General features: G+C 40.0%; 1 protein-coding gene across 4 annotated transcripts in view; it reads right to left on the bottom strand.

The window, feature by feature from the left end:
* Positions 1–1,302: 1,302 nt before the first annotated feature.
* Positions 1,303–15,261, bottom strand: part of mink1 (misshapen-like kinase 1) — a 29,770-nt gene continuing 15,811 nt past the window's right edge. Inside the window, exons 12-32 of one of the 4 annotated variants that reach the window (XM_015042090.1) lie at positions 14,094–14,201; positions 13,427–13,513; positions 11,867–12,040; positions 11,604–11,774; positions 11,070–11,336; positions 10,854–10,933; positions 10,649–10,752; positions 10,396–10,487; positions 9,112–9,135; positions 8,633–8,781; positions 7,157–7,274; positions 5,784–5,900; positions 5,428–5,539; positions 4,924–5,073; positions 4,570–4,713; positions 4,096–4,230; positions 3,835–3,935; positions 3,589–3,738; positions 3,342–3,501; positions 3,127–3,266; positions 1,303–2,177 (exon numbers count right to left, since the gene is read on the bottom strand). In XM_015042090.1, coding sequence (XP_014897576.1) covers positions 2,094–2,177; positions 3,127–3,266; positions 3,342–3,501; positions 3,589–3,738; positions 3,835–3,935; positions 4,096–4,230; positions 4,570–4,713; positions 4,924–5,073; positions 5,428–5,539; positions 5,784–5,900; positions 7,157–7,274; positions 8,633–8,781; positions 9,112–9,135; positions 10,396–10,487; positions 10,649–10,752; positions 10,854–10,933; positions 11,070–11,336; positions 11,604–11,774; positions 11,867–12,040; positions 13,427–13,513; positions 14,094–14,201 — 2,667 coding nt within the window. In that variant the 3' untranslated portion in view covers positions 1,303–2,093. The remainder of the gene's footprint in view (positions 2,178–3,126; positions 3,267–3,341; positions 3,502–3,588; positions 3,739–3,834; positions 3,936–4,095; positions 4,231–4,569; positions 4,714–4,923; positions 5,074–5,427; positions 5,540–5,783; positions 5,901–7,156; positions 7,275–8,632; positions 8,782–9,111; positions 9,136–10,395; positions 10,488–10,648; positions 10,753–10,853; positions 10,934–11,069; positions 11,337–11,603; positions 11,775–11,866; positions 12,041–13,426; positions 13,514–14,093; positions 14,202–15,261) is intronic. The other 3 variants (XM_015042092.1, XM_015042091.1, XM_015042093.1) reach the window with 3 other exon arrangements.

Raw genomic sequence — 15,261 nt, 5'->3', positions numbered from 1 at the left:
ATCCATAGCTAGATTGAGAGAAAGTCTGGACATTGGACAATTATTCCTAAGCTTCTGGGATGTCCTGGTCTCAACATGCATTAAAATCTAGGTTTAAATGATTAAAATTCAGCTCTTTGTTGGGAATCCAATCAGTTTAAATTAACTACCAATTCTGTAAAGAAGAGTAGTCAAATATTCAGTCAAAGATGGTTGGTGTATCCAAAAAAAAAAAAAAAAAGAAAATGCATGTGGCTGTGTTGTTGCACTTCATTATATCGTTATCAGGGTTTCCCCCAGTGCATCATAAGCCTGGCAGGCCACCAGGCTAAGCATTGCTTATTTATTTAAGATTTTAGTTTGTGTTCAGATATTAATCTTCCAATCTTACACCAACACAAATTACCAGGTGATATTTTCACACTTTTAGTCAACTTTAAACATATTTTAACTCAAAAACACAACGGGTCGCTGGATGAATGACTGCCCTGGCATCCAACCACCGGGCTTAGCAAGGTTTCTGGGGGAAACCTTGATTGTACACTGGAAAAAAAGGTCAGTTGAGGTCATCTGTGTATCTAAACCTTCAATCAACACTGTATATATATATTTATATAAAAAAACAACAACTATATATTACAGGAGGAAAGCCTTGGTTAGTGATCTGTGAGTTGTTTTCGCCTCGATTCACAGCTTCCATTTAGTTTCTGCTTTCTTTGGCCTCGACTCACCCAGTTATCCCAACATGCACTGTGAACTTTGGCAGAATGTAAATCTATAAAATATGTTTCATGAGCTCCACTCATGCTCTCCAAAGTGCCCAAAAAGCTGGAGTACTCTGCCGAACCGCAGCGTCTCCCTGAAGATAAATTGTTCTGCTGGCCGAAGACCACGAAGAGCTGTTCTGCTGCACACACACTGCTCACACACACACCCACACACAAAAAAAAAAAAAACAATTTAAGGACTAAAATATGATACAGCAGGGTTGATCACCGATTGTCCCCTTCACACCCATCCTCCTCCTGAAGCTCTCATCATGCTGCCTCACACACAAACTCCCCTCTTAAAAAGACTCCACAACAGTAGAATATATTGCAATAATATGGCATTAGAATTACAGTAAAAATTAAGAAAATCAGTAGCCTAGTACTATTACAGAACCACTACATATAAATAGTAAATTTGCGTACTTTGTAAACCTATGAAAGACGGATACAAGTTGAATGAAGTTGGTTTTTACACAAACCAAAGAAGAAACCAAAGCAGGAAGTTGTTCTGTTCTGATTCTATTTACCTTATGAAAAAAAAAAGACTTTGAACTAGATTTAACATTTATTAATATTGAACTGAAATTTAATTTACATTTAAAAGATTCAAGGCCTGATTGCTGCGACAGAAAAAAACAAAACAAAACAAAAAAACAGGGTTTACTAATAACCGCTTCACCTAGGTTTTGCTCATGTTGTTGTAATACATCAAATGTTTGTGGTCAATCTTGATACGGAACAACTTCATGTCAAAACGGCAAACCTCTGAACAAATAAGGTCTGTGCACCGCAGCACATGGACTCTTCAGCACTTCAAGTTTGAAACAGATTCTCGTCCAAGTCTCAGGCGATATATTGTTGATTTTGAACACAGTACTTGAAAAATAATGCCTTCCTCAAATATAGGAATGTTAACGTACGTCACAAGTAGAAACTAAGTGGATCAAACTAAAGAAGACAGCTTCACAAAGAGAACAGAATCAAGCTAGTTTATATACACAGAGTCTAAATTAATTACGGATATCGACATTTGAATCTCATCTGCGGTTTTTCGTGATGATTCCCAGCAGACTGCCAGCAGGGGGTCTCTGTATTAACTGTACCTTAAGCAGTTAAGGCTGGAATGGATCTAGAGTTTATGTCTGTGGAGTGGGTTTTTTTTTTGTTTGTTTTGTTTTCTGCTTTTTCTGTGCGAGTTCTGGATGTCTTTGCGTTTGCGGTTGGAGCACGCAAGTATGCAGGAGCTTCAGGGTAAAAGAGAGCAGTGTTTGCAAATTGTGTGCATGCGTTAGCAAGAATGTCGGCTCTGCTGGGTTCTACGCACTGACCAAAGCAGCTGCCGCTTCACCAGTTCATGATGCAGTTTCTGTTCAGGGTCATGAAGTACACCTGGCTGCTGCCTCCTGAACGCACGGAAGCAAAAAACACCTGGGGAGCAGCACAGACACACAGGGCAACGATTAGCACTTACATCTATAACAGAATTATTAGCCTGTACAGCGTCATTCTGGGAAAAAAAAGCCTCTTCCCTTCCTTACACAAGTCTTAATGAGTAAGAAACACATCTTTTATAAGAAAGTTTTTATTTTGCAACTTTTACAACTTGAAGTTCACTGCACTGCCACTACAACTAAAAACTAAATTGGTGTTTTATTTAGGATATTTCAAGCTTTGAAAATCTGAAATCATTTGAATAGTATGACAACTGCAAACAGTAAGACATGGCTGTGAACCTAAACTGATAATCCTAGCAAGAGGGCATTGACAAAAAGAGCAGCCATTAGTCTTGGACTCCTAGAAGACCGGCCTTTTTGGAAGAATGGGAAAAACTAAAACAAAGACATACGAAGTCAGTTTTGCAATTTTCCACAAGCCATGGAGGGAACACAGCAAGAGTATGACAGAAGATGTTCTTTTCAAATTATATATATTTTAGCCAGTAAGCAAAAACAGTAAGTGTGGAAAAATAAAACTACATTTTACACTGGACAAACTATCCTGTCGGTCAAACATGGTGGGGGCAGCGTGATGCTGTGGGAATAGGGAAACTGGTCAGACTACAGGAAGAAACGTTGTTAGAGGAAAAAAGGCTGGAGACTAGATGTGAATGTTCTCTTCAATAGAACAAAGATTCAAAACATACGATCACACAGATAATTTTAACAAATTAATAAGTTTTAATCTAAGAAAAAAATGACACCTAAATAAAAGTGAGAAAGTATGAAAAAAATTTGTCTACAGATATAAATCCAATACCACCTATATATGAAACTTAACACTATTTTAAATAAGTTTATATTCCAAGTTCAGAAAAGTATAGTAGTAGTTCTTGGTGTTTATTTGCTTCATTTCTTTTCATGAAGCTTTTCTCTCTTACCTTATCATTTCTTTCACAAAGGAACTTCAGTCTCTGAGCTCTCTTGTGCATGAAGACCCCGTCCAAGTGACCGGTCTCCACAGAGCGGATCTCGATGGCCTTTTCACCCCATCCCATGATCTGGTTGGAGCAGATATGAGCTGCAAAGCACAGAAACATTAGCAACGACCAATGCATCTCCACCTTACATAACCACACAGTTTTAAAGTTCGTACCAACGGACGTGGGCATCTCGCCCCACTGCAGGACGACGTCTTTAATGATCCGTCCGTAGGTGTTGACGTAAACACCTTCGTCCTCATAGCAAAGCAGCATCTCCATGCCGTCAGAGTTGGGCAGGAACACAATTGCGTGTGGAGTCACTTGGCTCTGGATCTGCTTGAAATGAAGGAGGAGGGTCAGAGCTTCCCCAGAAATCTCACTTCTACCAAAATACTGCAGGCTGACAGCTTTACAACTCACATGAACAGGGATGTAAATGTCATAGTTATTTCCAGAGTCTACATCGATGGCGTGGAACCCAGCGCAGGAACCGTAGATGACCTTCAACCTCTGGCCCTCTTCTACAGTCAGGTCAACCAGTACAGGCCTGTGTGGCAAGTCTGCAAAAGACTAGTTTAAAAGGGCAAAAAATTGGATTTTTTTTTTAGAAAAATAATTAGCTAGATTGATCTCAGGATGTAATGTGATGAGAAAGGGGAGCTCTACCTTGAAGGCCATGAATTTGTGATAAGGTTTGGGCGCCCACGCATAAACCTCCACCGCATTCTTCAAAGCAATCACCAGGAACTTTATCCTCTCGTATTTCACTGAACAGAACAACAGTAAGGCCCTTTGTCAATAATTAATAATTCACTCTTTTACTTATGTGATTTATCCTTCATTTCACCAGGTTACCCACCTGGTGCCGCCTATAGTCACCATCATTTCTCAGAAGGAGAAAAGATGGCTGACATGGATGAAACTTACCCACTTTGTAGTGCACACAGCCCTCCATTTCTCCCACAGTGGTCCAGCCTTGCTTCTTTTCCACCTCCGGGTCATTGTGAAGGATCTTATTCCTCAGCCATGCCAGGTAATACACACGCACCTTGTTCTTCTTGCCTTAAACAACAAGGAGAACTTGGTCAAAGAGATGTTAAATGTTGTGATTAGCTCAAAAAACAAAATTACATCAGGGTTTCAATCAGTGTATTATAAGCCTGGCGGGCCACCAGGCTTAGCATTGCTTATTTATTTAAGTTGGTTTTTTTTAATGTTTGCATTTTTAAGACTTTATAGTTGGTGTTCAGATATTAATCTTCCAATAACACATAATTATCGAGTCACATCAAAAAGCACATAAAACCTGCTTTATGCACCATTTTATTAGCATTTTCTTGTTCTAATTGAAAATGCTAAGTTATTAAAACCCAAAAAGAATGCCAGCTGAAGTTACTGTACCTGATATTGTGATGAGCAGGTTGAGTCCCTCCAGAACATCCATTTGTTGGAACCTGCGGGAGTTGATGAGTGGGTAAACTTTTCCTTGGCCACTGCGGTCCAGCAGCTTTAAGCCGTTCTCTGTGCCCACCAACAGGTTCACACCTACAGACAAACGCATGGACCCATAAATAACTGAGACTGGGTGTGAAAAACATTCTTATACTATCGTTCTTGTAGCCACAACTAAAAATAACACAGTAGAATTCATGTTTTTATATTTACTTTTCTTCTTTACTGGGATTTTCTCTTTTTTTCTGTTTTCTTTAATCTGTTATTTAGCTCTTTTTGTAACAGTGTGATTTTTATCCTCACCCCAGAGTGCAGCACATAGGATCTCAGAGTTGAACCTCTTCTTGTACTTGCGGATCTCAGGTGTGTCGTTAGGAGGGCGCGTGTTGGTAGGATTGACATTCACCATGGATCCCTTCCTCACTTCCATCTTCAGCTGCTCAAATCTGGAGCCTATAGTGCAAAAACACAGGAATGGATTGTTTTCACGAATGATCATTTCCAATATGTACATTTTTTCAAATGACATTTGCATAAAGCCAAAACAACAGAAATGGATATGCAATTCCCCTCATTAGAATATTTTTACTGCACAACAGATTAGGGTTGAATACTGCTGCAAATATGACCCATCCATCAAATGTATACAGAATGACCATATGCTAAAGCTAATTTTACAATTTATAAATGTTTTGAAAAAGTCAGGTCTGACAAAAAAAACAAACAAACCAGTGTGGCTGCAATATTAATGGGTCAATATTTACACTGAGCAGATGCTGTGGGACGTTTGAGGAGCTTGTGACTCACCGCTGATTGACACGTTGTCCCCTGTGCCACCTGGTGACTGATACATGCCAAGATCCACGAAGGTGGTGAAGGAAGACTTGCCAGATGCCTTCACCAAACCCCTGGATTGATACTGGATTGAACATGTTGTCGTTAGTTCCACTTTAAGGCAACAGAAATTTAATTTTGAATATTTTATACACCGAGTATAGATGTAATTTTACTGCCTATATCACTTTACAAAGATAACTTAATAGTCATGTATTGAGTTAATGACGTTTGATGAAACTTTCATGCCTGACATGATGGCATACATAGCCGACACAAAAATAACCCACGGATTGAGGACTGATATACTTAGACTCAGTGAAACTTGCATCATAAACGGAGTCCTTCCCTGGAGAGGAGTGAGAGGCTGAATCGGTGGGAGAGTGGGAGGGCTGCACCACATCTGGCAAGTTAGTGTATCCGTTATGGCTCCTCTTCTCTGGGGTCTTCCAGGTAAAACAAACACACAGTTCATTATGTAATGATGACGCCACAGATTTGAATCTGGGCTAACGTGCTGCAGCTAAGTATGACGTGTTCAGCTGGAAATAAACTAACCACCTCGAGACCTAAAGGATATCTGTAAGTAAAAGTAAAAGTAAGAATAAGGAACATGGGTGCCTTTATCATTAGACAAACCTGTAAAGTATTCCCTAAAATTATGATCTGTGATTTGTAAAGGTTTTGGACTTTTAGAAGTTAAAATTCTTTAATTAGAAAAAACTGAGCACAAAATGTAATTTTTTTTAATGAAAGTAAAAGAAAAATGTAAAAATACACTAAATCTTTATTCTTGCAAGATAAAAGTTACATTTAATGTTTGAAACAAATTACATGAACCAAACCTATGAGCAAAGTTTTTTCATTTTCACACGTCTGAACGAGAAAATTCCTATTTTTACAGAGGAAATCAAACAAAGCAAATACTCTTTGGCTTTGAAGGTAGGTTTTTTTTAAAGGAGGTTAAATTTTATGAAATATAAACTAGTTATCAATGATTTTCCATTTCCTGTAGTTATAAATTTGACATGAAATATGGTACATGAAAGCCACTAGGCTGGGCGAGGACTCGTGCATCTTGCCATTACGAACAGTGAGCGAGATGCAAAGGTGGAAAAGAATAACCCGGGAAGCAAAGAGTGACTTCCTGTGGTCCAAAAGTGTCCACAGCAACACTTACACACAATCTACACGGCAAGCAGTTGTCGAGAAGAAGCTACAGGGAATTTAACTGGAACTGCGTGCTTCAGTCAGATGAGACCAAGTCTTAACTATGGTAACAAATGCTGCAGGCCTGTTTCTATTTTAAAACGCCCGGGAGCCTTGATTGAGTGCAAGCTCTTTCAAACGCCAGGATGTTAAAAAAGAAAACATTGTGAACTCAGCTTGTAAGCTGAAAATGTGCCGTCATGGAGTATTTCAGAAAAAATGTTGCAAAACATAAAACCAAATCAACAGAAATCCCCAGATCTAATAAAACCTGTAGGATGAGGCCATTACATCTGATAAACAGTAGCACTCTGGAGCTCAGGGCGATATGAAGGAGTTTGGCAAAAGTTTAAAATGCCTGTTTAGAAAGAAATGACAGCAAAACAAATCCAGTAATTTTTCTTACAGTTTCTAAACATGGTCAGTTTTGCACTGGTGAAAAAAGAAACACAACGATGCATTTTAAACGCCGTTACATGTAGAGGTGACTCACTCTCTGAACCAGCATGGTCTGATCCCCGTATCCTCCAGCTTGCTCTCCCTCTCCCACCTCGCCCTCATCTTCATGAACCACCATGGTGTTGACTGAATCACTGTCTGCATCTCTGTGGCTGGATACAAGAGAAAACACGATCAGGAAGATATGAAGCCGGAAGCTAAGTGAATATAATTACCATAAAATAGACATGTCCTGAACAGGATGCACCATCCTCCTTCCTGTTTAGAGTAATTTAAGAATTACTGATTAACGTGCCAGTCCAACAGGGCTTATGCTGAAGTCTCTTGTGCTCATTTTTCTTACATATTTTGTCCCAACCAGACTTTCTGCAGGAGAGTGAAAATGTGCTGCATCAACTCTGCTAACAAGTCGTCATTCTAAACATGCAGGGCTGTCCCTTTTGTTTCTGATGATGCATTGGCTTTGAATACACTCCTCCAGTCTTCCCCGAACTCAAGTCTTGCTTCTGCTGAAGACTGTTTTTTTATCTGGAGGATTTCACCGAGGTGTTAAGCTGCCATGAGGATATTTTTTCTCTGGTTTGACATGACTGAATTTTTCAGCTCGTTATGTGCAGAAAAGGTAAATTCAACACTTGCTTTAAAAGCAATAAAAAAAAAAAAGAAAAGAAAAAAAATAGGCAATTTTACAAAATAAGTATTTACATACATGCTGGCGTTTGCACAATTACCTTCTCTGGTTTTACTCATTTTTAAAGAACATTTCAGCTGCTATTGTACATCTGCCTTTCTGACAATATAATGCTTTGTAAATAGTCTGTCTTTTTCTATTTTCAATACACTGAATGCACATTATGCACAGAAAGTGATCTGACTCAGCTGCACATCCTTTGGACAGCAAGTTAAATATTTTTATTTCTAATAACTGCATAGTATTTTCTGTTTTGTTACTCTTTTATAGTATTAACATCATCTTTACTATCATTAAACATTATTGAATGTTATTGTTAATCTTGCTTTTTAACACCAAGAATTTGTTGTGTCAACCTTTACACCTGATGCTGCCGTTACACCTGAATTGTTCCTTTGCAGGACAATAATGGTCGTTTCCATTTCATTTTCTGCATAGCTCTCTCCTACAGCAACAACTGTCTGTGGAAATTTAAATGCAGCTTGCAGAGCAGACACATGACACAAACAGACTGGAATCTTGCAACTGTACTTTCAAAGTCATTGTAGAAGGTGAAAAATAGTTTGATTCTCAAGGAAAACCAGCATTTTTTGATCAACCAAACATGTGCAAGGTCAGCTTTGGAAGCCGTGTTCACAGAAAGGTTTAGATCTACTAAAAGTCACAACTAGTAGCTCTACTGGTGTATCTGGTATTTCATTAAATTTTTTTTTACTTTGAGCAACACCCAGAGATGTTACCTGGGAAGAGATGGAAACATCCCTAGCAGTCTGTGGCGTCTTGAATAATCAGAACTGTTTGTGTTAACACTTTCATTACCGATCAGTCGGGCTCTCCTCCTCTGGTCCCTCGCCGCTCTCGCTTTCTTCACTACTCTCGCTGCTCTCTGAAGATGAGGAGTAATCATTGGCCTTGACAGGGGGACGCGGAGGCTCCTCGGCACGCTCCTTAGCGTAGAGCCCATGGTCCTGCACACACAGACGTCACAATTTACTTACAAAAGGCACTTAAAACAGAAGAGTCTAGCAAGAAACAAACAAGCAAACACACACATGCTCACACGACAGTGATCGATGTGTGAAAAGAAAACTGACATCACAGGATCAACAACAACAAAAACAAAAGTTGAGAAAATAAATCAGAGTAACAGAACATGCCATTAGGATCGCAATATTACAGTTGATGAAGAAAAACGTCGGCCATTTAATCAAATCTGCATGAACATTAAAAAGTGGAGGAAAACAAATGCATGCATAACTTCCAAGCCTTGCTCAACACACGGACACAGTGCTACTAACCTCCCCTATAGCCCTCTTGTAGCTCTGCACATTCGAAGTCAACAAACAAGAGAGTTAAGAAGATGAGAAATGTGACAGCAAAGGTGTCCACTGTGTAAAAGCAAGCACTCCTTTCTCTCATGGTCCTCACTGTTGGCTTCATCAGTCTGAGAATGCTAAAGCATTGATTCATTCAGACAGTATTACACAAAGTACTTTCTGTAACGCTGTCCTTCAAAGCATGTTCTTCCACCCAACAGGAATGTCACACTGCATGTAGAGTGTATAGCTGGATTTCCAGAAATAAAAACTGTATGTCAATGTACACGTGGTTAGCTTTATATTCATGTAGCACAAACTACAGTTGATCAGATGCAGCATAAGATGAACCTGAGAAAACCATGCAGGAGAAAAGTTGGAAGAGATGTTTAATATTTTAACATTTGCCGAAACACATGAGTGTACACGTGTTCCTAGACTTAAATGTTACATCAAAGCATTAGCAACCGTTTAAGACTAGCACTGGGGTTAAATTAATGGCAATCAGTTTGTGCCTGAAAGGGCATTTTTAATTGTGAGTTTCCCTTGGACTTACTTTAAGCAACTGGTGAATTTCCAATACAAGTAAAATGTCTAACTTTGTGTTGTGACTGCTCGTCAATGGCAGCGGTCTTTCAGTTGCATTAACATTAGGAGTGTAACGGTACGGGTATTCCTACTGGAAATATCGCGTACAACACACGCCTACCGAACAAAGACGGCGCCGCTTTATACCTCCACACATGCAGAATGTTTGAGGTGAACTAAGCACGCAGTGCATCGCTCATTCGGCACTTCAATGATTTACTCATCTGAAGGTAAATTTCACTGAGACGTGAAAAAAAATATGCTAGAGATAAAATCTAGCTGCCCAACCAGAATCAAATGCTGCACAGCAGCCACAACACGCTGCTACTGTCCTGACTGGGCCTCTGACCAGAGGTGATGTCTGAACAGCTGAGCTATTTTGTCTATTATATTCGAGAATAAAAAAAGTATTTAAATTCCTTAAGGAGTTTCATTAAAAAACATATAAACAACATCGATCTTCTCCAGTTACCAGTTCTAAAAACACATTTCCAGTCAGTTGTAAAGGCCACTTTTTGCTTTGCTTGCTTGAAGCTAACCGTTTTGCTACCATGTGCCGTTACAACCCTAGTTTAGCACAGTTGTGTTAAACAATCAACACAGTTTCATAAGCAAGTAATTTGAAAAATAGTTAATGTGATGCAGCTGAAGAGCAAACAAAACAAAAAGAAGACGTACAGCAGGTCGCCCAGGACGAGAGGATGTACGGGATTCCCCCGGCTTGTGGCGACTTTCATGGGAGAGTATTGGTGAATCCATTTTGGAGGTACCTGACGAGGAATATAGAGGCGTCAGGGTCCCTGGAAAACCTGCATCCATGCAACTTCAACTGTTTCACATTTTCTCATGCAAAACTTCAGTGTATTTTATTAAGATTTTATGTGATAAAACTTATTGGTGGTCGGCCACGTTTGCAGCACTGAGGACTCACTGAGGATGCGGTGCCTCTCTAGAGAGCCCGTTTGGGGAAGACCAGATATGATGCTCATACTGTCTCCTCTCTCCCAGCGATCATTGCGGCTGAGATCTGGATTGCTGCCATGAAGGTAATCTAAAGTTAATAACTCTAACCGTAGATTACAATGATCTAATTTGCAAAAAAAATAAATAAAAAATACATATATTGTCATCAGTACCTGGCTCTTACTGGATGCCTAATGCCAGAGGTAAGGTTGGTGTTAAGAGCCGTGGCAATGGACGCAGTTCTCTGAGGAATCTGACAGCAACAGCAAGATGTGTTTTTAGTTTCCCAAAACAAAACAAAAACAAAGTTTAAAAAGAGACCTTTGGAGTTCTTAATATATTCTGTTTGATTCTCCAAAGCTAGATGAAGTTCAGGTATTGGATTTTACCTTGGGTGGGAGCTCTACATCTGGCAGCCGGATCCAGGGGCCGCGATCCTCCCTGATCTGATGCAACTGCGGCCCCGGGGTTTCAGAAGTGGGATCAGAGTTCTGACGTACAAGCTCTCTGGAGTGGATGGGGCGGGGCGTGGGGGCGAGGGAGGGGTCCTGGGTGGGGAAGGCGGACATGTTCTTAGTTGGCTGGTCACAGAGGGACTGAGAGCGAGGGACAGGGGCAGCGTACGGCTTCAGTGGAACCAAGTGAGCCATCTGGAACTGCAGAGGGCAGGAGCAGCAGCCAAATGCAAGGAGCAGCACCCAAGACAGTCCAAGATGTAGGTCAAAGTGAAGAGAAGTGCATAGACGGGGTTGGTAGAAAGTATCAAGTTTTAATGGGAAAACAGAAAGATGTGAAGAGAAAAAGAGAGTAAAGACAGAAAAGCATGAGTAAAGCAGCCCAGATATCAAGCATAAGGCAGTCAAGACTGAGAAATATTAGTGCTTCTGCGAGGTTTTATTAAACCACATATTTAAGCCACACACCTTTCCTTGACCACCTTGGGGTTCAACTGGCCTCTGCATTGGAGGCGTTTGTGCAGACTGAACCATTCCCGACTGGCTGATGGAGTCAGAGCGCGACTGGATGGCAGTGTCAGAGACGGTGGTGCAGATTTTCGGTGACCCTTGTCTGTTTAGTTTACTTCGCTCCTCCACCTGGAGTAAAGAAAACGAGAGATTTGACTTGGAGAACAGAGTCTTTTCAGGCGGCATGCTAACACTTTAAAAAAAAAAACAGACGCCCCAACCTCTCGGGCCCAGGTGGGTTTGTTGTTGGGCTCCAGGTTTTTGTTATAGTGATAAAGCTGGGGCTTCTTTTCCTGCTGCTGCTGCAGAGACACCAGGTAGGCATGCTCCTGCTGCAGCTGCCTCTGCAGCCGCTCCGACTGCCGCTGCTCCTCCAGCTGCTTTCGCTTATACTCCTGAGGAAGGCGAGGCATAGCAGTGAAGACGAGGAATACTTCGAACTACATGCATGCAAACCTCGAGCTTTCACCAAGCTGAAACAAAGGCCAACGTTTTGCAAATCAGGAATGTGATGGCTCCCATTTTGCGATATGAATTACAGTATCTGCTGGTAATGTTTGTGAGAGTCCATTAACTTATCGTGAGTTGGAAGCTAGTTTGATAGCTAAAAGCAACAACAGAAATATAAAAGCTCCAGAGCTTTGGGTGAAAATGAGCACTTTAAAGTTGAAACATTGAAATTCTCCAACTGCTTTTTTTGCCTCATCAAGGAACTATAAAAGTACAGGGCACATTTATATTCTTACATAAGGTAGTATGCACAGGCTTGTTTTGGGAATCATAATATTCATATATTCACTTTATTTGTGTAAAGTGTGCTTCTTGTTTTCAATTGATTATTTCAGCATGAGTATCGCAGATACTTCAGAAAAAAAAATTAATTTAAGAAGCATTTATTAAAGTGTGTGCCATGGCAGCCTTAACATCTCAGTCACAGATCTAAAGTGTCCAGTACTCCCATCTTGTTTTCCTTTTCTTTCAAAATTCAACACAAAAGGCCACTTTTAATAACTGCTGTTCTTTTGAGGACAAACATTAGTGAACTTTGAGATAATCTTGACATCATTCTCCTACTGGAAGGTCTAATGACAGCTAAACTTTGGACTCCTTTACAGAGTAGATTACATTTCTAGACTATTTCCTGTGCCAGATGTAGCAAAGCTGTCCCACAGCATCACGGAGCCACCGTCAGGCTGTGCCTAAACACACAGCTAATGTCTGTTCCAGAGAATGAATCGTTTTGGGACTGCAGGGCTGATTGGAGATAGTACAGAGCGTTGAATTTAGATTAAATTCTGGTAATTTAATTACCAAGTTGTTCTTCTGTGATCCGTTTGTTGCAAAAGCACCTGAAATGTTTAGATTATTGCTTGTTTTGTAGTGGAGGACTCAATAATTTCCGGTACAACTTGATATGCATCAGCCACATGCGTACTGTCGCTTTTGACTAATGTTCTTTCTAAACTGAAACAAAGATTCATTTTTAATGACAACAACTCCTACGCACCACAATAGCAATCTGAAGACAGAGATGCAGAGACGGTAGCACTTCTAAATGAAGCAAAAGATACTTAATAACCAAAAATGGACAAACCTCTTCAGAAGATTTGCCGTCTTTTGAAATAGACAGCAAAACTGCTATTTCAAGCAGTTTTGACATAAATGGAAGAAAACCACACTAACACAGAAGTTCATTTAAGTTTTAATAACTTGAAGTAATATAGAAGAAAATGTCTGCAAGCAAATGAGGAAGTGATTAAGCATTGGTAAGGACTAGTTACCATAAGCAGCGCCTGCTCCTGAAGCAACTGCTGCTGAAGGATTTCTAGCTGCCGCTGCTCTTCTTCTAACTTGTGCCTGATAAACTCCTGCAGCGAGGTAAGAGGGCACAGAGGAAAGGTGGTGGCACAAGAGAAGGAAATGATGTGGGAGAGGAATGGAAGATAAACACAGATAGAAGGTTACGCAATATCATTCCAGCAAGCAAAAAGCAAGAGATGTTCTGATAAAAGTCAAAGATTCTGCTGATTATTTTAGCAGGAAAGCTGCTGCTGCTGCTGCTGAGGCTTTGTGGATAAAAGATACAGATTATATGAAATGTATAGTTATGAGCACTACACATACAACGTGATAAGCCACAAGGCGATAAATCATTCAGATATTTAGGAGGTCAGTGTGAATTTGGTGAAGTTTGCTACACTAACGGATGATCTTGCTCTGATGCCAGACTCTGATGCCGCCGAGGATAGACTGGAAATGGAGAGACGCAGAGAGCTCACCCACAGAAATCTCATCTCTGAGTAAATACACTAATTTAGATCCCTGCTGCTATGGCAACCCTCTCACGGAATTTCACCACCAGTGCAACTAGCGCAGCGCTGCCGGCAGACACGCCCACCCCTCTCCTGATTGGCCGGGCGCAGCTCTGCTTCTGCTGCGGTTGGTTACCTGCTCCCTCTCTGCCAGCCTCCTGTCTTCCTCCCGTCTCATATCGTCGAGTCTCCGGTGGGGGCCTTTTTCTTGCTGCCTCACCATCTCTCGCTCTTTTCTCTGTTGCTGGGAGAGAGGCGACAGGAAGGAGAGAAATGAGCAGAGGGGTTATGCTTGCACAGATGAATTGGACTGCTTAGGGAAAAAAAATCTCTACTGTAAAGAGTTGGAGGAAAAATGAATAGGAGAACTGACTCACCTTTACAAACGTCTTTTAGTAAAACCACATGACTTGTTCTTTCTTGCGCTGACCTTTGACATGCCTCCTTGCTGCTCATAGCTTTACACGTGCATCACAGTAACTCAGAATACGTTTTATTTGAATAATTTAAAACCTGAATCAGTATTCATTAAAAATACCTATGCATCCATCACGTGACTAAGTTAAAAAAGTAAAATAATATTACCTTTTGCTCCCCAACGCCGCCCACTTACTATGTATATTTTTTATTTTATTTTAATTGTTTTTATTTTATTAATTTGTATTCATTTTTTCCCTCTTTCCTGTCATGTCTGCATGGTGGTTTATGTTTACTTTAAAAAAAAATAATCGGAGAAATTATTTAAGTTTCACAAATGCATGTAATGTGAATAAATGAATAATCTCCTGATAAATTAAAAATTATGCATTTCAAGCATTTGTTTCTCATCTTCATTATTATAGCTTACAGTTAATGAAAACACAAATTAAATTAGAATATTAGATAAACTATAATACTTGGTCAGAGCTCTTTATGGATTAACAACATGTCAACATTTTAAAACAAAGTTATACTTGACTAGTAATTTAATCATGGAGGCTTTATTGACTTTTAAAAGGTAGATTAGTTAAAGTGTCTTCAGCTTGACCAGTGATGTTATTTCTACTGACAGTAAATTATTAATGGCAACCATATATAAATAAAAAAAGTGTTGGCAAACAATGCTGATGTCTTTGTGAGCTCTGATAAAAAGCCAAGAAAATAAGTGAGTAGCAAATGCAGATATACTGTTGAACCTCGTGTTATTAATTAATTAAGTACATTTTTGTAAAATAAATTTTAGCACGCAGAGACCCTTTGAATAGCTGCCTGATTAGATTTTTCTACAAAGTATATTTTCTCAAATCTCAGTACTGCACAGAAAT

The sequence above is a fragment of the Poecilia latipinna genome, unplaced genomic scaffold, assembly GCF_001443285.1.
Source record: "Poecilia latipinna isolate Pla-1442-1.1 unplaced genomic scaffold, P_latipinna-1.0 Scaffold576, whole genome shotgun sequence".
Taxonomy (NCBI): Eukaryota; Metazoa; Chordata; class Actinopteri; order Cyprinodontiformes; family Poeciliidae; genus Poecilia; species Poecilia latipinna.
Note: the sequence above shows the minus strand (reverse complement) of the source record. Positions and strands in the feature narration are given on the sequence as shown.